General features: G+C 32.1%; 1 protein-coding gene across 1 annotated transcript in view; it reads right to left on the reverse strand.

Annotated features, from left to right (window-relative positions):
* LOC141446001 (uncharacterized) overlaps positions 1–26,171 on the reverse strand; it is a 39,386-nt gene that overhangs the window by 809 nt on the left and 12,406 nt on the right. Inside the window, exons 2-14 of the mRNA XM_074112327.1 lie at positions 21,489–21,583; positions 21,069–21,221; positions 19,080–19,199; positions 18,838–18,988; positions 17,450–17,579; positions 17,159–17,300; positions 16,220–16,408; positions 14,948–15,073; positions 14,465–14,784; positions 13,677–14,014; positions 13,227–13,427; positions 11,254–11,426; positions 576–8,953 (exon numbers count right to left, since the gene is read on the reverse strand). Coding sequence (XP_073968428.1) covers positions 11,422–11,426; positions 13,227–13,427; positions 13,677–14,014; positions 14,465–14,784; positions 14,948–15,073; positions 16,220–16,408; positions 17,159–17,300; positions 17,450–17,579; positions 18,838–18,988; positions 19,080–19,199; positions 21,069–21,221; positions 21,489–21,583 — 1,970 coding nt within the window. The 3' untranslated portion in view covers positions 576–8,953; positions 11,254–11,421. The remainder of the gene's footprint in view (positions 1–575; positions 8,954–11,253; positions 11,427–13,226; positions 13,428–13,676; positions 14,015–14,464; positions 14,785–14,947; positions 15,074–16,219; positions 16,409–17,158; positions 17,301–17,449; positions 17,580–18,837; positions 18,989–19,079; positions 19,200–21,068; positions 21,222–21,488; positions 21,584–26,171) is intronic.

The following is a 26,171-nucleotide window of genomic DNA, read 5'->3' on the forward strand; positions in this document are numbered from 1 at the left end:
CCTGATCAAATGTAACCCATTGCTTATGCGGTCTGAACAGACATAATATACAATAATCGAAAATTGTGATAATGAAGGTCAATGTTTTAGAGACTTTTAAAACCCACCTAAATTCAAATTAAGTGAAGATTTTGAATCACATATAACAAAACGATTCGGCTATAACTACTTATTCTGCGATTAATACATTAAAAAAAAGTATCTGTGACAAAATAGTATTGCATTCATCTTTTTTTTATGTTGGATAGGATCAACCGAAAAGAAAGAGAAATTATTACCAGTTTCAGTACTTTTATTAGATTTTCCCAACTTTTGAGTTGGGACAAAATACAATTTAAATATACAACAAATTCAATGTACAATTTCAATTATAACAGTGTAAGCTCTGAAGAACATAAATTCTCAGTACGAAGCAGGTAAAAAGAATACTATAATTTCTCCTCCTGTTATTTCAATTGGACGGTAGGACGGTTGTGTAAGGGTTTTTCGTCAAAAAATGCACGAAAAAGCGTAATTTTGAAAAACACTCAACTAGAACAATTTTTTCCTCTTTTCCTATAAAAGTTACAACTTACCAATTTTCTAAATTACTCTTAATAGTGTATAAATAATACGTTCTCCATTATACATAGCTGAATCTCTGAGAGTAATTTGTACTAGGTTAAAAACTCATTTGTTATTCAGAAGAATATTTAAAAAAACGGATGAGATAGAATAAGACGACGACAGCAATGTCGTGTTTTAACTGTCGGAGCACAACTCGCGCGCAGCACCTCATTGGACGTAACCTATTGGCGATCTGAACTCTGAAGTCTGTTTGGGCAGAAAACCTTACTTTTTCCACATTCAACAATCTGACATCCTGGTGATTATTTGTAAGAACCAATCTGTGAAGCCTATATTACTACTTACAAATTAGGCTACTACTTAATACTAGCCTAATTATGGGACAAATGGTGTTTTTACAAGCCAAGCTCTAGGAAACGATAAACTAGTTCAGTGCATACGCGAGTCACTAGCACTGCTAGCGCGTAAAACTTTGCATAATGGTAACTTGAATCATAAAAGCGGTGAGCATGAATGTGCTTCAAATTTACAGTAACAATTATATTTTACTGCGCTTAAAGAGAAGCAGTAAATTTTTAGAAACCTAAATCAACCTAAGGGAGTTAATTTACTTTTAGTTTCCTTCTCTCATGAAGAAAAAAAAATGAACGCGGAAGGTTTCAGAGCAGTAGAACAGGATTGTAGTAATATTTCGAAGCAGAACTTTTGCTGTAAATAAAGTTATATGGCCCTATCATACTGAAATTCCACAAGAGATATCGGTCTTCCCGAAGCAAGATACTCCCGACAGGATGGGACCTCTCGGCCTTCTAAACCCAGATCCATACTCTGGTTTTTCATAGTAGTTTTCTGCACTGTCCGCTTGAATTTTGATGGTTAGATAAAGTTAATTTTTTTATGTACTCGTAGTTGGGAATGATAAAATGTGCTTTTAGTATAGAATTTCCAACATTTTTTCAATAACTACTAATGGTTTTATAAAATGCTTCTGACAGTAATTTTTCCAGAATTTCACTTATGGACCGCCTCAGTATCAATTTTAAGTTCAAATAATGTAATTTTTGGCTTCTAATGTATTCATTTCTTATTACTTCCCCTTAACTGGTTAAGAAAGAGGAAGTGTTCATCATAAATTTGTTACGTTAGTTTTCAATAGAAATATATTTGAGTACCTTAGCTCTAAAAAAAGTTGTAATTGGCCAATGTTCTGAACTGTTTTGAAATGTATGTAAACACACACACACACAAAATTAGCAAGTTCATATTTTATACATGTCAGTACCTCTATCTCAACCCCTTGCGATCTATCAATAAGAACATCCAGCGGAATTGTTTTTTACTTAAGATTTTGTTTACGCTTAAATGAGATTTCCTCGAAAACAGCTGCAACGATCTTTTGTGAACTTGACATACTTATTGAAACTAGAGGATCAACAACAAATATTTGAAATATTTTCCAGTAATTTTAGATTACGGACACTTCTGAAAGAGGAGGTGTACACTGGGGTTACTATTAAGGAGCACGTATCTTTTACACACTACTAAGGATAATTTAGAGTACGAGTAGTTATTACTGAATTCTGAAAGAAGATTCCACATTTTTTCACTTTCAGTTCTGTGATACGCTTCCATCTGAATGTCATTTCAGTAATGTACTGGTAAAAAAACTGTATTATGCAAGTAACTGGATGTAACAAAAGACTTGGCATTTTTTACATTGATATCCCTCCTTAGTTGAAATGTACTCTCCTATGAACTGAATTCAGCATAATTAAGTTTCGTCCATTAAGTTCTCAGCGTAAAATTTTCTTCTTTAGTAATAATAAAATCTGCTGCTGCATAATATAAGACCACACACCGCGACAGACTGGAGTTTGAATTTCTTCAACGTATTAGCAAATACTCTAGGCCTCGCTCATTTGGATTACCTCTTATTATATATATCCCGGCATGTGGATTATTTTTCGCGTGGTCAATATTTTACTAAGGAAGAGGAGGTGAAAGAGGTCGTATTAAATTCTCTGCGCCCAAAGAAGCTTCCTTACTCGCAAAAAGATGGATTGAATAGATCGTACATTAAAAAAATATGGGTTCAGACCTTGATTATTGTATTAAAAGGAAGAAGTGTGAGTGTTTAGATCAGAAAAAAGTTTAGAGCTAACTTCGTCTAAAAAATAAAAAAACAATATGTGAACAAATGTTCTTAAGTTATTAAGAAATAACAAATACTTTATAATTAACATAATTTTATTTTCTCTCTCTCTCGCTCTCTCTGGAAATAAAAGATTTATATAGCTATTTATTCAACATTTTTCTATGCAAGTTTTTATAGTTTGTACACATTATTTATAATATATATACATATGTATTGACTAGTCCACATTTATGGTCTTTTCAAATGAATATTGTAACTTTCTGTAAGCCAGTATTGTAATAATATTTTTCAACACAAAATAAATCATAACAATTGAGATTAATTATAGACACCTGTCTGCATGTTGCCAAAAAAGGACGGTTTAAAATGCAATTACAAATTTAGATTTCATTCTTAAGTTATTGGTGCCTCATAAGTTTTATTTATTTATTAATTTTTATATTTAAAAAATCAAATAAAGGTTATATCACAAATAAAAAAATAAAATAAAACAACATCTTATATAGTTTACTTTTGTTAATCAAAAAAGTTAAAAAAGATGGCTGAATTAATTCTGATTATCAATACAAAAATTTGCCTTCAAGTAAGAATAATCTATTATGTTCGAATTCAACCAAGTGTTGAAGCATTGCGTTGTATCTCTTTAAACTAACATACAAATTTATAAGTACAAAACCACACTGTTAAACTATAATTACTCCCTGAAATTTTTTACACTAATTGAAATTATCAAACTAACAATGGCCTATATGGAAAAATAATTTGTTTTTTTTATTTTGTTATTTAGGAACGGTCTTAAAAAGTTACTTCTAACAATGAAAAAAGTAGTTCAAAAGTAGCTCGGTGGAAACGTAGTTCAAAAACCTTTGGTCTAAATGCAAAAAGATATCAGCAAAGGTTTATCCCTAATTTATGAAAACTAAAATAGGAAAATGATGTTTTTGGGCATATAAAAACCAGAGAGTCCCGCTAGGGGTATCTGTTGAATGCAGGCACTTGGGGAGTAGCGACCCACAAATAGCGAAAAATAAAGGGGAAAACAAGAAGGGACAAAGTCAGGAATGTTTATGTTAGGAAGAATTTAAAAGTAAAGCTACCTGCAGAGACTGTAGTAACCAGCCAGCTGCATTGGTTTGGCCATGTTATAAGAACGGAGGAGGGAAGTCTAGCGAGGAGAGTATGTGAAACCAGGGTGACAAGTTCCAGGAAAAGAGGAAGGCTAAGGAGAATTTGGGAACAAGGTGTTCAGCAGAGTTTCCAAGAAAGTAGTTGGGACTGGAGAAGAAGGAAAGAGATGATACGGAATAGGGAAGGTTGGAGAAAGCTCTGCAAGGCTTCGAACCGACATAGTGCTAACAGAGGAATAAAGGCTACGAAAAACCAGAGATAAAAAAACATAATCTTGTAAGAGAAAAAATGTCCATCTTACTGTAAACATGAAAACATTAGCATTGCTCGAGATAACACGGTCCAAAGGTCGGCAGTGCTCTGAACAAAGCTTCGGGCGCCAATAACCTCAGATGTTGACGTACTTTAAATCATAAATAAAAAAATTAGCATTGCTCTTAAAAATAGCTAGCATTCAATAATTTAGTTTTAGGAAGTGACTGTATTCATGTAAATCATAACTTTTATATTTCATTCTTTAAGCAAATAAAATAAAAAAAATCAAGTAGGTACTTCATGATGTATATTTCTATGATACTTTAAATATCTATTCTTTTTTTGCTCAGAACAAAATAAAATGAATGAGATCTTTCAATAAATATGTAGATAAGATTTAAACAAGATGGTCCACAGGCAAAATTCACATTACAGAATTTTGAGTTTGTTTAATTGTTGGTATTTTACGTTCTTAAGCAAATGATGCGCGTATTATTTAAAATATAATATATTTACTAGTTACAAGAAACGAAAATACCTCAAAGAATATTTTTAAAGTCAACCCTATCACTTTCCGATGATAATTTAAATTTTTAAAGCAATCAAATTTTCCGCTCAAAATTCTTACTTTTTTAGGGATTGCACTACTTTTCCACCACTAAGAGCCTTAATAATAATTATGATTGAATATCAATACTGGCCTAAATTTTAAGCAGGTAGTAATTAATTATTGTTCCATTTTTAAAGTACATTACATTAGAAGAAGAGGTAAAATTGTCTCATTGTAATGTTTTGTGAATTTGCCCCTTTCCTCTTTAAATGATTACATTGGAAAAATTACATAAGTGAGTAATAAAACAAACTTCTTCATAAATTCAAAAACAAAGAAATAAAGAATCAAATAAATGTTGTAGCGATCTTGTTTCTATTTCGTGAAGTAACCATTTTTTGGTTCTTAAGTCAATAATTTTCTTCCTTATATTTAGTAAAATATATATAATTAACTGTATATTTTGTTTCATCAATTATAACAATTACGATACAATTAAAAATATAAGTTTTTAGTTATTCAATTTAATTTTATTGGTAACTTAATCATCTGAAATGATGTTTCAGATTTCCATTTTTCACAAATGATTTTTAATTTATTAATTTTTTTTGTTTAGATCAGTTGAACTTTTTTAAAAATAACTTTTTGATTTCCAACCAATCTGAATATATTAGTTTTCAACATTAAATTACAATTATTTAACAAAATAAATATATTATTTGAACTTACTTGCTAGCAATTATGTACAAGAAATAAATATTCTTTTTATGCCAAATTATTTAAATTTCACTTAACTTTGATAGATTTAACACTGGACCAAAAATGATAACGAATTATTTTTCTTAAGCTTAAGCAAATTATATTTTAAGGCTTTCTTTTTATTGTTGAAGTGACTGAGGCGAAAAAGTTTGTGCATAATTGACAAGTTAGGAAATAAAAAGTAAATGATAAATATTGCATGTAGTTGTTTATTGAAACTTGCTTTTATTCAAAACGAAAACGAAGAAAGGTATTTTATCAATTGGCTTAGTACACATTACGCTATCTGACAACAGATCAATGTAGCGGGAAGCGGGTAGAGGACACTGTTGAAATGCATATTTATTTATCACGGCTATTTGTCCCAGCGGCCCAGTCTTGAGGTGGCTAGCGATCCTTCAGTATAAAGTACTCGAAGAAGGTGAATTAGAAACTGAAAGAGTGCACAAATATGAGTGTGTGAATGAATATAAATATATATATAAAACCTGGAGCATGGAATGACATTACAAAAATGAATGCAAAATAACAAGTAAAAGCCTCTAAGAGCTGCATTATTTCGTTTATTTTTTTTGTCAGATAGGTAGATTAAACATTTGAAAACTAGCTTGACCTATCCTCTAGTACGCTATTCGGACACAAAGATACAGTCTCCAACGTGCTATTAGCTACAGCGTCAACCGCCGCAACAGATTGTATGGTGTGAAAGAAATTAATACAACTAAGAAATACTTGGCAATATTTGCGATTTACTTTTTGTTTTCAACATATTCTGTTTACTTTTTTATTTGTAACTCAACATAATAATGTAATCATAACATTGGCAACAATGCCTTCTTCTCAATCTATTAGTAAAGAAATCGCCCATTTTTTCAGGCGGGGCTTAACGTCGTGGACGGGGGCGGAAGCTCATACTTTACTATAAACAAATTTTTAGTTGTCATACGCAACAAATAAATAGTAACAAATAAATAGTAGTCATACGCGGGATTCGAACAGGGGATCTCTTACAAAAAAGTCACGCTGTTGACCACTAGACCAACACCCGCCATAGCTTCTCCCTCTATACCTCCAACTATCACCTGCAGAGGTATGAGGGTGGAAAGATGGGTAAGATTTCTAATTCTACCCTGAACAACATTTCGAAAAAAATGTTTAGTTTTTAAGTGAACAATAACTGCAACAGCCTTTTTGTTATTTAATATATATATATTATTACGTGAAGGCTGGTTAAATAAATCTTTATTAACAATCATGAGAAGGAACATTACCTAATATTTTATTCCTAGGGCGCACACAATTTTAATGGTTTACAAATAACAATCCTTGAAGGTTCCAATCTTATACCTTGATAGTGAACCACATGAATTAAATTATTAGGTTTTGTCGGCAATGGCTAGAGAAAGGAGTTACATCTTATCACTCCTAAAGAAGCTCCAGATGAACGGCACCAATTATGCCCGAAACATAAAGATATAAAGGAATTGTAAAAAGAGACTTTCTCTTATCATTGCCAATAACCTTTCATTCTATTCAATATGGATTTCTTAGGTTTGGCGGCCATTATTCAATTACCACCATCATCTACTTTCTTACATTGAGAACCTTCAACAAATGTTGCAGTATTCAAAAATTTAACTATTTGAAACCCAAAGAGTGAGTATTGAAATTACCATTTAATGAGATAAGAAAGTTTTAAGCTACGTATTAATTTTGCAAATAGTCATTATTTTACATTTTTGGTCCAATTAGAAAGTAGATTTATTCAACATTGTTTAAACCTCATAGAGATATTTTAATTGCTACAACGAAGAAATCAGTATGAATTAACAACAGAATTTGGTAGCAATACTGTTTATGTTTTCTTATTTAAGTATTTGAATTAATTCGAAAAAAATTATATTTTGTGCAAAAAAAATGTTTTTACTTCCTCATACAAAGAAGAATAATAATTGTTTATAAAATAAAAAACATATTTAATTTCCTAAAATCTTGTTTTAATTTAACTTATTTATTTATATATCTTAACTTCACAAATGTTTTAAACTGTACCTAAGATATCCATACATAAAAGTTACTCTAATATAGAAATATTTGCAAAGCATACACTCTTCAAGATAAATTAAAATTAATATACAATTTATTTAACTACTTCTATTATTAGTAACACTACTATAACAAAAAATAAAAATAAATAAATAAAAAATACATTAAGAAAAGTTGAAAAAAAATAGAAATAATTTCATTACCATTCTAATTTATAATAAAATTTAATTTCACTAATTTGGTGTCTCTTGGCAGGTAAAAAAAGTCATATAATTTTTTTCTCCATTTCTTGTTACACAACATATATATATTTGTTTATTTCTCTTTTTAAGGAATGTCAGGAAAGTGGAAAAAGATTGTCATTAACATCTCATAATGTTAAAAAAGTATTTTCTCTGATATTTACGATAGAAAAATATTATTATTAATAATTATCAATTATATTTTCAAGTACATTAGTTTTTCAACTTTCCGCTATATTTTTGCATCTTTGAATGTAATTTGGGGGAAAAAAATTTGCGGATAAATATATAGCTGTTCACTGTAAAAGTGTTACTTTTATCCATTGTCTAGTTACAACCTTCACGAAAACGTTTATAAGCGGATATGTTTTTAAACATATGAAAATATCATTCCTTCATATTGAAGTTATTCAATAGTTCTTTTATTAATGTCCATTTCATTGTAAAAGCTTCAATGCATGCAAAGCCCAAAATTTACCCGAAACTATTCCCAAAACTTCCTATCTTTATAATCTTTTACCATTTTTTGTAAAAAAAAAAATTTTTTTTAATAAATTAAATTTTGAAAAATTCTATATTCTGGCAACAACTTTATTTAAGACAGTGAAACTATTTGCTTAAGGACAAAATAACAGTACAACCCATGCCAAGGATTAAAAAAATTCAAAAACAATACAAATTGTTTTGTACTATCAAATATCCACACTTAAATTAAATTAAATAATCGCAGTTGGATATTTTGGTGAACTTAAATAAATGTTTTCTGAATAAGTTCAAGTCTAAAGTAGAAAACAATAAGAAATATTACAATAAGAAGTCTGTGAAGAAAAATTTTGAAATGGAAAATATAGAAGATCGATCATAATGGTAAAAATTTTATAGTTGGCTTCTGATCCTTACAAATATTAAGGCAAACATTTTTTAGTACCCTACATATCAGTTTAAGTATGCCTCATTAAAACAGATTCATAACAAAAATTCAAATTATTTGATTGATTAATTAGAATAAAATGGATTCAAATAAGTTGGATATTTGAATCATACAAGAACGCAAATTATGTAACAATTATTGAGATGAAAAGAATTTATGGAACAATAAATAATAATCTGTGCAACGAGTGTCAGAAAACCTAAGAGACAGATTCTCATTGGCCAGGGGATACTCCAAGCGCAGACAGTACTAAAATATTCGAGGCAGTCACAAAGCAATCAGCAATTTTCGCCACAGTCAAACGTTTTGCCCAGATCGATCTATTAAAGAAATCGACCAAAAAATAATTGCATTACGAGTAAAAATAGAAATAATGGCCGAGAATGTGGCGTCAAAGGTTAGTCTAGAAACGGCAATCGAAGAAAGTCAAAAAATATTTCTGAAGGGACAACGTAAAAATTCAAGAATGCTTAAAACTGGGCTTATATCCGATCTAGAACTAAACTACTAGATCTAAAACTAAATTCAATTAAGGTAGTAGTTGTAACAATAATGTAATATATTTCAACATCTATTTTCTAGAAGTCCTTATCTAACATCAGCTTGGTACAGTAACCTGTTGGGTGCTACAAGCATCGCAAGCGTCACATACATCTCTCTTACTTTCTGCTTATTTTTTAAATCATAGACCAAAGTTTTAGAAAGAGCCATTGTTATAGTCTTGTTTCATGTTTCAACATTCATCATCAATATTAATACAATAATATTATTTTATTAATTTATTGCATAAATGGATATTCTTTAGAGTAAAATATTCTGATGCCAAACATTTTTAACCAACTAGCTTGCATTTGTCAAAGTTTTTTTTTATAGTTGCAAGTCACTCGACAAAAGTATGTATTTCAACTGTGTCTAAATTAAGTTCGCACCGTAAATACTCTTAAGAGTATTTTTTTTAAATCTTAAAAAAGTGAGAAGTGACAAAATATCTCAAAACAGGAAGGTATAACAGTTATTGATGCTTTAGAGGAAAACCTTACTTGAAATTCATGGATCCTGATTTTACTGCTCCAGATTATCAAATTAGATTTACAATTTACATCCTCTTAACATAAACAAAGGGCTACAAATGAAACTTCAATGAACTTTGCGATAGTTGGATTATTTTCTACGATTCTAAGGTATTTTTAATCTAGGAGACAAGTGGTTTATTCAAAAAATAAAAATTACTATGAACATTACTTGCTCGTAACTTGGTAGAGTTCTGTAAGATCGAAATTCGAAATTAAATACTCAATTCAATATATTCAAAAAAACAGAAGAGCCAAGTGATTTAAAGCCAAAATAAAATGAGGAAACAGCATGGTAACTTTCTTTTTACTACAAAGACATTTGGGAAAACATATTCTTCATAAAGCATTATTAAAAGTAATAATTTAAAGACTTAGCACTTAAAATTCCCCAACAAATCAATATTTAGGGTACTTATTATTCACTTATTTTTCTTACTTCAACAGAGAAATTATGCAAATTAATCTTAAAAATGAAAGAGAAAGTTGAAATATTTTTGCCAATGAAATTTGGAATTTATGAATGAGTTCTATAATGCCGCCTCAGATTCTGACTGAAAAAGTTCAATTTTAAGACTTTAAATATATTTGTCCATATTTTTAGAATCTTGTTGAAACCCTTGTAAATCTGGTACAACCTCGTAAATTTTACCAAAATTGAGCGATCCTACCTCTCACTCTCCACTTCAAATTTAACAAACACAGTAAGAAATTTATTCAGGGTTATAAATTCTCATGTTTTCTTAAGTACGTCCTACGAAGTATTTAAAGTAAATGGTTAATAAGAAATTCTAAAAAAATTAAATATCTACAATTCATTAACATACTAACCATTATGAACATCCCTAATAAGCTGTAGTGGTTAATTATCTAAACTAAACATTTGTTATTCTATAAAAATAAAGTAAAGTAAATTTAATAAATTAAAGTCCCATATTTTCTAATAATTAAAAGTTCATAAATTTCACAAGATTTTATAATTTCATTCTTTTTCTTTTTAAATTGTACTTAGTTATCACATTTAAAATCACAAGGTAATTTAAAAAAAAAAAAAAAATCATAATACTCATAAGGAATTACTCTTTTTTTTATCAATAATGTTTATTGAATATTTTGTCGCTTTTGTAAATTAAAGTATTACCTTGTTAAATTTTTTTTGCTTATCAATAATTCCAAAAATCTCAAATTAAGTCCCAAGCTCAAGTTCAAGCTAAACAAAAATTTGTTTCGCGACACTTGCTTTTCCAAAAATTATATATATATATAAAAAAAAATTCTATTTCGTTTAGTACTTCTTTCTTGAACATTTTTATTTTTAATGTAGTTTCAGTTTCAAAAATATTTTTTAAGATCTCACTGATTTGAAACGTGGGACATAAGAAGGTAAGATTTGTAGATCTGATATAAGAACAATAATTTTGATGATGATAAATCACAAAGGAGGAAAGTAGAAACGGAAGTTCACAAAGAATATGATGAAAGGAATGTCCTAAATTCGTTTTTGCTAGAAAGAAAAATGTATATTTATTTCGAAGGAATTTAATACTTACTTGCAACTTCTGTAATGTTTTTCATTAAGAAGTATCATTTTAATGAGAACATTCCTCCAAGTATAATTTTTCTGACTTAATAGTCATTTTGGAATAATATTAGAAGCACTCTGTTCACAAGTTGTATACTTCATTTGTACTTTTGCCCATAATGTGCCCATGTCCATTTCAACCTAAACGTAAGAAACTGAAAATTATTTAAAGGCATTTAAAAGTATTTAGTAAAAATTATTTCAGGTATTTGCCAAAAATAAATATTTTTGTACAATAATAAATTAGTCCGAGAAAAACTTCAAACACCATTTTATTAGGCAAGAGAACATTGAAACCCGCTACGTCAAGAATTGCTGGAAGACTGCGTTAAAAGCAGTAATAAGACTTTAAAAGTAGAAGAATTACCGGTATAGATTAAGCGGGTAACTCTGTCCCCCTAATTCAAACACTTCTTAGCATTGAGCACGAAGATTCTGGTCTCAGGAAGGCATCCAACCCAGTAGTACCGAGATTCTGGAAGTGGATGCCATTGGGAAGTAGCCTACGCGAAGATAATTGCTTCTGAAAATTAAGATTAAGAGGAAGTTGCCTTTCAGTGCTGTTAGGGTGGTTAGGATAAACTATTTAAGAAAATACGTTACGCGAACATTTACCTCTCTAAAAAGTCGTTTGATGGCTACCAGCCATTCGTAGGTGACCACTGTTATGACTTCATAAAGCAGACAGAATCGAGGGGCACTAAGAAAGTCACATATCATGTGACTTCGCCAATCGCGAAGTAATCGAAGTTTTACTGTGAGAATGTAGTGGGATGCAAGGGCCAATTTTGAACTTACTGTTCAAGGTTGAAGCAGTGCACGCTAAGTATTAAGAGGTACCGAAGATATTGGATTTAAATCATCCATAGTCTTGATTCAAGGCAGACTCAAACCTTATCATCGGCGTAAAGCGACGATAAGCTCAATTTTGATACCTTCATTGAACGATTATGCCAATAATGTCAATGCCGACCACAAGGAGCAAGAACTTTTTGTAACCATGTTTTTTCCCGGAGCATCGACAGCTTGGTCATTAACGCCGTCTTGACACATAAAAACTTCTCTTGCTCGGATGGTACCTTTGCAGGGAAGTAGTATGGAGCCGAGGGACACTGGAGCATATCTTCCCTCTTCAACTCTTTGACCATCGACACCGGTCGACGGACAGAAGTGATTCTTATGATTTAAATCTAATATGTGGGATGTGTTCAGCACTTGTTCCCTCATTCAGCAACTTAGTAGAGTTGATGAGGTACCACAAAAGAACACCATCACCTCATTTGAAATAAAGCACATCTCGTTAGAAAATGTCTGGTAATCAATGTGACATTTTTTACTAAGAAATAAAAGTTAAATGTTAAAGTTTTCTTTAACTACTTAGGTAATGAAAGAAATGTTTAAAACTTACACCTTCTGGCTAATGCAATTTTTTTAATAGACTTGGACTGATTTTATAAGATTAAAAAAGGTTTTGTTATAGACAACGTTCTCGCATCACCGGACAGTGAGCAATAAGAAGCTCCTAGAAAGAGAAAATCTAAGGGCTAGCAGCTGATTTCGAATCCTGATCTCCATGTTGAAATCCAGTAAATACTAACCAACAGCTAATCCCTTCCCTAAAAAATGTATTTTTTCCGATTATAATTACAACTGTGTTGTAAGAAGCATGTTTAAACTAAGTAAGCATTTTAGTAAGAAATAATGTTAATGTAGATGAATTGTTTAAATGTTAGAGAAATTAACTGATAGAAATTTGATGGCCCAGGTCGCAAATTAAATTTCCAACAAACAACGAAATACAATACTTAGTTTCATTAGGTAATGTAACAACTTTAATGTTGAATAAAATTTAAATTGATAATTACTGTGTGTAACGAATTTTAAATTTAAAAAAAGAAAAGTTTTTCTTTTTAATAATTTAAAAGTATATGAGAAGATTACCTGTGGGAGGTATGACTGTCAAAGGTGTTAGCGATGGTGCACTGGTAGAATGAGGAGACTGGACGGGTGATGTATTTGGTCGAAGTAACGCTTGCGGCCAGGTAGCTCCACCGCTTCCGTCGCTATTAACTCGCCCGCTATTTTTCATTTGGATATCAACTCGATCTTCAGCCTCATCATTTCCATCACTACCACCTCTTCCTATTAAATAATTTTATTGCGTTTTTAAACTCTCTCTAAAGCCATCATTTATGTTTTCGCTCAGTTGCAATGCTTATTATTATAGGCATTACAATGTACTAGTTAACTCAAAGCGATTAAAAACAAAAAAAAATGCTGCAATGTTTATAATCAAAATGAAACTTTTAAAAGCACAATATTGTGATGTGGCTATGAAACAAGAAAAAAGTACCATTAACAACATGCAAGACCCGCCGGGTTGTCACTTACCTCCTGAAAATGGATTCTGAAATAGTCCCAGAAGTTTTTCAAGTCCTGAAGCAGCTTTACTATCTGAAAAAATTCCTTGTGACATCCAAGACGATAGTTTTCGGGTTCGAGACGCCGACACTTGAGCAGAAGGATTAAGTGATGTCTGGCAGGTTGGTGGCGTTACTACTTTCGTGTTGGATTCATCTGTTGGTGGTACTGGCAACAACGTCTCAGTGAATACAGGAACTGGAGGCACTTCCTTCGGAGAAACTGTCGTCACATGAAATCTCGTAGAAGTATTGAAGAAGACATTGCTTTCAGGAGGAGAGTCTTCACAAACTTTAGAAACTTGAAACCTAAAACAAATTATATACGTTAACTACATTTCACTGGAGGATTCTGATCAAAAAACTCTCTTTTGCAATGAGTTTGGCCAGTACACAAATCCGAGAGTAGAATTTTTGAGTTTATAGCTGAGTCACTCCTCTAGGATAAGCGTGTTGATAAAATTCTATATTAGAATTAAAACAATTGACCGACAGAGCAGCCTTACTGAGAGGTTCTTGTAAGCATTGTGAGTTCTTGGATACCTCGTTTCTTATACACTAAACCTATTACTTTAGGTTTGAACGTTTTTACAGGGGATTGTTGGCACCACACTAACCTCTGCAGTTATATATCACTAAGGAGATTTTTTTGGTAATTCAGGGAAGTATACATAAATTGGCAGGTCTATTTTAACAAAATAATAATAATTATAATATTCCCAAAAGTTAGCTACGAAGAAAATTCCGCAAAAGAGATACCTCGTTCTGGTGGGAGATGGGCTGGCAATAGGTGATGGTATTGGCGAAGGTGCAGGGCTTCTGAGACGCCCGCCAACTCTCTTTGGCTCATTTCCTTCAACCTGAAGAAACGTTCCACCACCACAAGGAGGAGTTGAAGGGGATGTTGATTGACCCACTGGAACTCTTGTCAAAGTATCACAAGTTAATGAAATTTTCCTGGCTGCTATCGTTGATAACTTAGCTCTCAGTAATGACTCATCTCCGCCAGCTTCATTACGGCTGCAATATCCACGAATTTCTTCTACGAGTGACATGAACTCTTCCATAGTACCACCATACTAACCAAATGAAAAATGTAACTATTATTTTTACAGATAATTAATGATTTAGATTTTCTAATTACTTTATTACTTTAGGTATTTCTAATACAGACAAAATTTAAGATTTTTTAAATGATAAAAATGAGATATCAGTTTAATTTCAGAAATCTATAATTCGTACCATCTGTAACTTGTTTTTTGGATAATCATCAACATCCAGCTGAGTAATTCTTGTATTGGTCTTGAGTGATAGTGATAAGGCAGTCAATCCATTTATTTGAAGATCATTATCTCTTAAGTCTATTCTCTATATTAAAACAAAGAATGAAGGTATTTAAGAACAGCTGGAAATAATAAAAACTTGGAAGCTGTTTAAAATAATAAGCGCGATAAGGATTCGAGGTGTTCTTATAAATTTCATAAAAGACAAAGAAAAAAACTTTTCACCTATTTAACTGTGATAATAAAACAAAGGTGGATATTGATAAAAGTGAAAATATCCCTCATAGAAGGACTAGATTGTAGAAAAAGATAACACCAACTGAGAGGAATAATAGATTAGCCTCAACTATAGTTCAAAAGGTGAATAATTTTTCACAAGATGTCAAGGTTTTTTCGTTTTTTCAAGGGAAAATTGCAGTTAGAGAAAGCAAAGCAAATATGCTGTCTGCTTCACTAATTTCTAATGTTTGATACATAATTTTCCATTTCCTGTATCCGAAATGTTTCAATGAAATAATTTGTGTTTCGCATTACATTATTTATTCTTACCTTAATTATAACCCATATACTTCCATAAACCCTGTTTGTGCTGCGAAAATCACCATTAAATTAACTTTATTTTTCGATAAACTATTTACTTTTAGGTAGTTTAGATAGATTGGAAAGTAGAAACAAACTTAGCGAAATTTGGGAAGAAATCTAAAAAATATTCCAAGAAAGATATAGCAAATTGAGATTCTTGAATCTCTTGAATGCAACACAGCAATTGGCTTCAGAAAAAAACAATAATAATTAAAAAATAATAAATAAATAAAAACCAACACAATTGAAAAATCCAATAATAATTAAGTCAAAGGGCGAAACATAATATAGAAGAAATTAAATGAAAAGAGAGGGTTTTATTCCCCTGATTAAGAAAAAACAGGTTTTCGGGATAATCAAGAGAAATACAGATATTGACAAAGGATCTATCTTCCGATAGATGTTCTGTCATCTCCAAAGATATTAATTCAGGGCTATACAGTTGAAAAAAATAAATAAAATTGGAATATTTGGGCTCTGAAAGGAAAGCAATATAATTCCGCTAACTTTCCTACAATGTTACATAAAAGGTCTGAATTCTAGCTAAGCCAGCAGTAAGAGAATGTACTACCTGCATTGAAAGGAAGTACAACCTTTAATTAAAATCATTATCAAAGTTAAACACAACATTCACCAAAAACATGATTACCTGCAGCGCTTTGTTATTTGCAATAATGTGCGCAAGAGTAATTGCCCCATCACTTGTAATAGCTGTAGATTGCATTCCATATCTTAACAATGTATTATTTAGGCTAAGTGCTTCTTTTATTTCGTAGAGATATTCATCTTTTAAATCATTATGACCAATATTTAACATTTCTAGGGTATTATTGGACCTCTAAAAAAACAAAAAAAAAGTTCAGAATTAGAGAAAGACATTTTTAACTGTTACAGAGCATAACAAATGATAACTCACATATAACATAAAAATGAAATGACTAAGTGGTGTGAGAGTAAGAGAGAAGGAGGGAGGAAATAGGAGAAATAAAATCAGACGTTAACCTATAATCTTTGAACTAAAATCGAAAGAGATTAAGTTATAACTAAATTTCAAAGTCATTTCGATTGCCACATAAAAAAACAAAAGTAGCTCAACGAGATTAATCTCTAACAAGTTACATAGAATTTTGGTCAGCGGAGAGAGTACAATTTTTCCAGATAAATATTACAATCTCCCTAAATAACGAAACTTTCGTAACAAATGAGTTCTGTATAAATGATATACTTAGGTATGAATGAGTGTTTGATGATGAACTAATCGCTTAAACCCAAATAGTTGTAAACATTAACTTCTGCTGGCCTCATTATTTGGGGGGGGGGGGTGTATATGAGGAATCATTGATAATTTTGTTTGTATAGTTCGATTGGAATGCCTGGGACACTAGTCCACTTCCCCAATTATTTGAATTGATGATTAATCAAGTCATTAAAACGGAGAAAATGTGTTTCGGATACAGCGTGCACTTACACTTAAAAGACGAATAAGTATAAGATAATTTGAAACTTATTTCTTCATAAAACCAGATAAAGAAAAACATACGATTCCTACAAGTTAATGAGGTTAATTCATGTGGTAAACAAAACTTACAAGTACTCTGGCAATATTAGGTGCACATTGTGTTGTCAATCGATTATTCCATAACACAAGTATGCTAAGACCGGCTGGTTTGCTCTGTTCATAAATGGCATCACATAAATGAACTAATCCTGAATCACCAATATTGTTGTTACTAGAAACATAAACACAATTGGTCAGAAGTTTAATTAAAAACCTTAAGAACCCATAAATCGAGGTTCCATGTTACAAAATAAACATATTTTTCTAATTTTTATCATTTTTAACATTAAAAAAAAAAAATAATAACGAAAAGACATATACCTAACATCAAGCAGTTGTAAAGTTGTATTGCACTTTAATAGACCATACAGTTGAACTGCATCAGCCGTAACTAATTCATTATCAGCTAGGTAAAGTTCTTTTAACGTTGTATTCAGTTTTAACGCTGCAACTAGAAAATAAAGTTATTAATTAGTTATATGTTTCTCTCTAAAGAAGCGAAATAGTAAAAAAAAAGTTTAAACATTTTTAGATGAGGATTTATTTAAATATTTTAAATATTCTAAAGTGCTGGAACGTATTAATAATGTTTCCACTTATAAAAGAATGAGAGACGAAAAGTATTCAGTAACATTAAATTGGTAAAGAGAGAGACAGAGAAAGAAAAAAAAATTGGAAATTATGAAAGCTAGGACAGGTACTTGTACATATTAAAATTCCGATATTAAAAACAAATTGACATAACTAACATTTAGCGTTAAAACGAAATATTAGAATTCTTATTTCTTTATTCGGAATAGAAAAGTTCTGCTAGCGCTGAGGTGAGGAATTTAAGTTTAATATTTTTACAAGGAAAGCATTAGCACAGTGGTTAGAGTATATTGGATTCCAACGCGGAGATCACGGGTTTGAATCCACCTGGTTTAGAATTTACTCTTCCTAGAAGCTTCTTCCGGCTTCAATTTCCGGTGATGGCAGTGTTGCCTGTAACGAGGAAACACTGTTCGGAGGCCGACAGTGCACTGGGAAAAGCTCCGGGTGCTAATTACCTCAGATGTTGACGTTCCTTAAATTAAAAAAAGAAAAAGAAAAAATACCTTTCCGTATTTTTTTGAAATTGAGAGAAGTTAATTATTATGGCAAAATACATAAATAAAACAAATTCCGCTGAGTATTTTATTCCTAATAAGCATTAATAAAAATTGAAAAATAATACCCAATCTTTTCTTTTTGCCCAAAAAATGAATTCTTACAACATTCAAAGTAAAGTCTCTCATTTAAAACGCAAAATTCATTCGTCAGCGGAAAAAAATCATATATATAGAAGAAAACTGCGATATTCTATGTTGAAGACCACGGATCTTACATCTCTCACATAAAACTCTCCTTATCATTTCAGAACCACTGATGAGGGCACATATTTGGGTCGAAACGTATAAAAATGATAGAAACATAGTTTTCTAACTTTGATAGTTTATCAAAATATTTACATCCCACTAACTTTCCGTTACCCTCTTTTATTCTCTGATTAATGCAAATATTTCAAAAATTAAGTTTGTCTTAGTGTGGCCCAATTTAATCATCCTTCGTATAATACTGCTCATCTAAAAAGCTGCTCTGTCTAATTAGAATAATTTTAGAAATGTGATGCAAACGAAAATCGTTTAGTGCGAAAATTTAATTCTTGAATACCAAATGAATGAACTTACCCAACACAACTATTGGACGACCTGATAAGGAGCAATTCTCTAACTTCAAAACTTGAAGATGGGTTCCCAGGCGCAAAGCTCGACTCAACAAAGGAATGAGTTGTTCACTTAAAACTGTATTTTTACATTCCAGCTGCTCCAGACATTTTGCCTGTACATAATAATGGAAATATCGAATACCTATTAAGTTGAATTAAAGTTTTGAAATTTGAAATTATTTATAAAATAGTAAGTTTACTAACACGTTTGAGCATTCTCGAACAGGCCTGCCAACCTCTTTGTCCAATTCCATCGTTATTTGAAATGTTGAGAAGCGTAGCTGCTTCGTAATATTCGATCATATCGAATAAGGCGACTGATGCCTAAACATTTTTTTTTTCTTAAATATCATCAGAGACTTCACTAAAATAATCTATAACGTCATCGATCGGCTTTTAGAATTCCCATTTTCATCATTGATATGCAATCAAAAGACATCAAACTAAACAGTAGAAGCATGTGTTAGTGCTAAATCCGGTCATACTCTATTTGTGAGGGCGAACTTCCAAAGCCACTCGATGACTACAAAATGAAGTAGCTGTCATTGTTAAAAAAATCTTCTACCGTAAACGTAAGAAACTAATTTCTGAAAATTCAGGGCATTTCCCACTTAATAGAAAAATCTCTAATCTCGCAATCAAAATTAACAATGAAAAATCATGCGTATAAAGTTATTTATTTGACAAAAATAAATTAACGTTGTTAATGCTGACTTTAAGATGGAGATATCATATTTAATCTACAACATTAAGTGTGCAGTCGCATTCTTACTCATTAAAAATCTGAAAAATGAAACAGTCCGAAAACCTGCTTGAAGGTAAACGAGGAGGAACTTGAACAAAGAAAAGGCAAAATCAATGTCATGAGAACAAAAGTTAGAAGAAAAGAGATAATTAGGAGCCTAAACGAGACATTGGTGACCTCTAAAACACAATTATGAATTCCCGGTTGTAACTAACTCCTCTAGCGTTGTAAGCTTTTGTTATATTAATTCATTCGGTGTAACAATTGTCTCCTTTTTTTTCTTTTCATTTAAGTGAAGATGTTACTTATGTTTACGTGAAGAAGACATAGCTTGATGTTGTACTTTGGTCCCTCAATGCTAGTTGTTTGACTTCAAATTTTCGGTACATTTGGTCCAGGTTGACACGAATGAAAAGTTTAACAAAAATTGAAATTAAGGCGATATTGAGCATTATTTTAAAACAGTCTAAAGAAATGACAGATTTGTCAAGTTAAGCAGTCAACTTCGCAGACCGTATTTCGAGCCTTGCTTTAATAATGTCTATAAAGGGGGACATATGACTTTTTAAAAGTAAGTCAAGGTCGGGCGTCCGCGTCTTTGACCTAACTGCTTTATAAGAAGCTTTACAAGCCAATCCTCGTACCAAAATTAAAATCTTACTGCTGTTTTTAAAAGTGTCTCACTTTACCATCAATAAGAACGAACTTACATCCGATGGTACCTAAAACAAGTAGAAGTTGAAAAAAAAACACATAGGGTTGATATCAAAACTCTCTTTAAATGATTTTGTTTTAAAGCGAATTCTCATTGGCCTTGAAAAGTGAATAGATGTTCACAAACCCCAAACACCAAAAAAAGGGCTTTTGCCTTTACTGCCGAGCTGCCTTTCCAGAAGACCGAAGGAAACATTTTGCGAATGCTCTGCGGCGTGTGGTGGAAATATGAAGGAACGGAACATTTCGAACATGTTCCCAATGGTTGGTATTACATCTGAACATTATTCAGCAGAAGAATATAGCTCCTTTACTGTTTCCCATAAAAATATCCGTCTTTAATCAGTACAAAAAGATCTTCTGCAACAGAAATGTCACTTCGTATTTGCCTTAAAGATTAATGGTTGTAGTTTTAATTTCATTTTCAACCCGCTTATGGCTCAAATTTCGCTACTTTGGATTACCACTGATTTCGAACCATTGCCAATTGTTTGCCCTACTGAAGAATCTTTGTGGTACAAAACAGAAATACTTTTCCAAAAAATGGTTGAAATAATTAATAACTTTGTATTAAACTTTAACAATTAACTGCAAATCTTGTTTTTTAATACTTATAAAAAGAAAAATATACAGTCACATTCCTATTTAGTCGGGAAAAAATATGTATTAATAAATACTAACGCTAAAAAGTGAATTGGGAAACTTTATGGGAACAAATTTACTTTGAGCATTACCTCATCATCAAGACTAGTATCTTCTAAATTAATTCGTTCAAACTGCATCCTCTTAAGTACTTCTTCTAGCGCTTCACAGCATCCACGAGTAAGTTCTTCTCCTTTTAAATTAAGGCAACTAACTCGTTCCCCATCGTCGTCTAAACGGAGTTCCTAAAATTGTGATTATTCAATTTTATAAATCATGCCAAACATGACGTAATTTTGTTGCTTTAACGCTCAATAAAAAAACTTTAAATTCTTCTCACCAATACAAAGAAAGTACTACTTTGGCACTGAGTAACTTATGCAGGTATCAGAACTAACCAAATCCAAATTGATATCATATAAATTATAATTTAAACTTGCTAAACTTATCAAATAATCAGTTCTTTATTTGCATGAGCAAAATAATAATAATAATAATAATTTGATGCGTACCTCTAATTGATCTAAGACACTCTTGATTGGTTCAGTGCCATGTTTTTTGCAAGACTTTGTATAACTGGAGATTACAACATCTTTATTTTTATCCACTAAAACAAAAAGAAAAAATGGAAATTTATTATTTTTAATTACGTGCTATTAAATAAGCTTTTAGAGAACCAGCCAACCCTCTGGAAAAAAATCTGGGTGCTCACTGGATTGGAATAATGCACAAATACAATTCGTTTTAGATCAGGATTGTTTTTGCATCAGGCATTGACAGTGGTGTACATAAAATATAGCTTGTAATATTTGTCCTATTTAAAATATATTAAATTCAATGACTGGCAAAAATTATTGATTTTCTTTAGTTATAAAACTGCTACCACAGGTTAAAAAGTAGGAAAAAAAGAAGGCTAGGGCCTAATATATTTTCCTCCATACTATAAAGAATGGATTCTTTTGGCGAAGATTCTCAACTTCCTCAAAAAGACAAACAAGCTCAGCAGCTCAAGCGGGCAGTTGCTGCAACAAACTAAATTTCTACCTTTTACTAAATTCCTAATCAATCAGTCGCTATCGCTTCTTCCTTCGTTCAACATAGTAGGCGTTACATTTCAAGCCAGCTTATTCTCACTTAATTCATTACCAGCAATAATCCTAGCAATAACAGTTTATCCTGTTTCTTTTCAGACCAATCTTCAAACTGATCCTGACTATGTTCAGAAAAACTTCTTCGAATCTTGCATAAATTAATTTCTGAAAATTGGGAACAGTTTTTAAAATCTTAAAAGGGTTAAAAGTGACTCGATCGGCTAATATATTATGTTAAAGCTTCTTAAATGTTGTCATTATTTTGGTAGGACTCTGCAAGCTGGCATTCTTTTACAATAGGACCGTGAAAGATGTCTATCAATTGCTCTTCACTAATCAGGATTTAACACTATGAATGATACTTAACTTGAAAACCTTACTTTGAGTAATTAATCTTTATCAGTATGAGTAATTTTTCCATTAAATTCTCAGCTTGGATTAGTGATTTCGTTTTCGGTATTAAAAGCTTAATTAGGTTTTGTATATGTTTCTTAGTTTTTTCGCTTCTTCCCGGGTTCACTATCCCGGGTTTCTGGCCGAAGTGTAAACCACTTTTCTGACGTTCGTTTGGCGAGTAATGGCTACTCTTTCCATGCTCGAGTGTGTCCCTTTACTTCTATGACCTTAGTGCCACGAAGCGGTAGCAGTAATTAGTATTCAGAATAGATTGTTTTCTAGTGTGGGATACTTGCTACCTAATTTAGGACCGATGTGGGAGGCCGCGGAGTAAGTGACATTGGGCGAGGGTAACCACACGGCCCGATAGCGAAGGTCTGACGAGACCTCTTCCACTTTCCCTTGGTGCTTTTGAGTGGAAAAATAATTAAGCAACCATTCTAAAATACTTTTATATGTACAAAAAATGAAGCGAGAGACAGAGACCACGCCTTTTTTCCCTATTCAGCAAATCTCACTCAAGGGTAGAGAACAGTCAGTGAAAGTAAGTCGACACGTGATCGGCCTTTCGTCTAAGAGGGCCTAACGAAAAAATTGTCAACGTTTTCAGACAGTTTATTTTAAACAGTTTTCTCCTCTAAAGAGACTATATATTGCACCAAAAATGTTTTTATTTTCATTCTTAATTAGTCGTACTACTATTAACACTATCACTATTAACTATGTATTTGCAACCTCATTTTTTACTTTGATGTTTACAATATCCTTCTTTTTTTTTAATAATCAGTGGGGCAGTTTGCGTGGCACAACACAAGAAGAAGTTCAATATACGATAAGCACCATTCCATTCCAGTTCTGATTTGTTTACGATAGTGAAGGCGTGAAGAGTAGACTGCATTACATTGATAGCATTTCAATCAGTTTAATAAAAGTAATCGGATATCTTTGACGTTATCCGTTGAAACCCGCAAATTCATTGGCTGTTTTCGTAGATGGTTAGATTAATCAGTTGGTTGTAGACATTTCGATTTCACTTATTTCACAGCATAACACTTGCTGGGGTCCATTAACCTGGCGGCACTTTGGTTGAATTTTGAGACAAAACTTTTGCACCGAGCTCGAAACACATTGCACTCTTATGCACCACCAAAAAAAAATCTAAATTCGCCAAGGAAAAGCCACAATAAGCAATTAAAGTTTTTTTCCCGCCAAAAAAAATTTGGCCGGATTTGATTGAAACTTACTTCATTATGTTAAGTACACTTTGCACTCCATTGCACCACTTAAAAAAATTCATTAACTTTAATAATTACGGAGATATGGCCATTCAAAAGATCAAAGGAATTTGCCGCAAACACTGAATTTCGAACCGCGACTTAGTATACAGGTAGAGGAGAGCTAGCACCAGCTAGAACCACAAAAAAAATCTAATAAAATATGCACACATTCAGAAATATAAGGAATTAAAGTGCTAAAAAAAGCATTAACTTGGCGGCACTTTGGTGGAATTTTGGGTAAAAAATTATTGCACCCTGCTCAGAACACTTTGCACTCCTATGCACCACCAATAAAAAAGCTAGCACCACCAAGGAAAAGCCTCAATTTTCCATTTAAAGTTCCGCGCGAAATTTAAATTCAAAAAAAATGAGTCTTATTTGCGGGAAAATTGGAGCGCTTTTTTCCAAAATAGCAAGTACTAGTATTAGAACAACTAGCCCCACACAGGAAATGCCAAAAATTAGCATATTTTCAAAGTAATTTACAAATTATTCGACCGATTTTCCCGCCAACTTACCTTTAACCGGAAGTGCTCTAAATTGAATTGAAACTCATCCTATTTTGTTCATGGTAGCTAGCACCAATATGCACCACAAAAAGAAATTTTGAATTTACACTAAAAGCTGATATATTGATAATAAAAGATGCACTGACAGATGTGACCATTAACTTTGCGGCACTTTGGTGGAATTTTGAGAAAAAAATTATTGCACCCAGCTCGAAACACTTTGCAATGCCAATAATAAGCCAGCAACACAACGGAAACTGTAAAAATTCACCAATTGTACGCCAAATATAACTTTAACCGGAAGTGCCCTAAATTGAATTGAAACTCATTCCATTTTGTTCGTGATAGCTAGCACCAATGTGCACCACAAAAAGAAATTTTGAATTTACACTAAAAGCTGAGATATTGATAATAAAAGATGCACTGACAGACGTGACCATTAACTTGGCGGCACTTTGGAGGAATTTTGGGTAAAAAATTATTGCACCCTGCTCAGAACACTTTGCACTCCTATGCACCACCAATAAAAAAGCTAGCACCACCAAGGAAAAGCCTCAATTTTCCATTTAAAGTTACGCGCGAAATTTAAATTAAAAAAAAAATGAGTTTAATTTGTGGGAAAATTGGAGCGCTTTTTTTCAAAATAGCAAGTACTAGTATTAGAACAACTAGCCCCACACAGGAAATGCCAAAAATTAGCATATTTTCAAAGTAATTTACAAATTATTCAACCGATTTTCCCGCCAACTTACCTTTAACCGGAAGTGCTCTAAATTGAATTGAAACTCATCCTATTTTGTTCATGGTAGCTAGCACCAATATGCACCACAAAAAGAAATTTTGAATTTACACTAAAAGCTGATATATTGATAATAAAAGATGCACTGACAGACGTGACCATTAACTTTGCGGCACTTTGGTGGAATTTTGAGAAAAAAATTATTGCACCCAGCTCGGAACACTTTGCAATGCCAATAATAAGCCAGCAACACAACGGAAACTGTAAAAATTCACCAATTGTACGCCAAATATAACTTTAACCGGAAGTGCCCTAAATTGAATTGAAACTCATTCCATTTTGTTCGTGATAGCTAGCACCAATGTGCACCACAAAAAGAAATTTTGAATTTACACTAAAAGCTGAGATATTGATAATAAAAGATGCACTGACAGACGTGACCATTAACTTTGCAGCACTTTGGTGGAGTTTTGAGAAAAAAATTATTGCACCCAGCTCGGAACACTTTGCAATGCCAATAATAAGCCAGCAACGCTACGGAAATGGTAAAAATTCACCAATTGTACGCCAAATATAACTTTAACCGGAAGTGCCCTAAATTGAATTGAAACTCATTCCATTTTGTTCGTGGTAGCTAGCACCAATGTGCACCACAAAAAGAAATTTTGAATTTACACTAAAAGCTGAGATATTGATAATAAAAGATGCACTGACAGACGTGACCATTAACTTGGCGGCACTTTGGTGGAATTTTGGGTAAAAAATTATTGCACCCTGCTCAGAACACTTTGCACTCCTATGCACCATCAATAAAAAAGCTAGCACCACCAAGGAAAAGCCTCAATTTTCCATTTAAAGTTACGCGCGAAATTTAAATTCAAAAAAAATGGAGTTTTATTTGCGGGAAAATTGGAGCGCCTTTTTCCAAAATAGCAAGTACTAGTATTAGAACCACTAGCCCCACACAGGAAATACCAAAAATTAGCATATTTTCAAAGTAATTTACAAATTACTCAACCGATTTTCCCGCCAACTTACCATTAACTTGGCGGCACTTTGGTGGAATTTTGAGAAAAAAATTATTGCACCCTGCTCAGAACACTTTGCACTCCTATGCACCACCAATAAAAAAGCTAGCACCACCAAGGAAAAGCCTCAATTTTCCATTTAATGTTCCGCGCGA

This window comes from Rhodnius prolixus, unplaced genomic scaffold (assembly GCF_049639745.1).
Source record: "Rhodnius prolixus isolate KJV_2025 unplaced genomic scaffold, Rpr scaffold_1, whole genome shotgun sequence".
Taxonomy (NCBI): Eukaryota; Metazoa; Arthropoda; class Insecta; order Hemiptera; family Reduviidae; genus Rhodnius; species Rhodnius prolixus.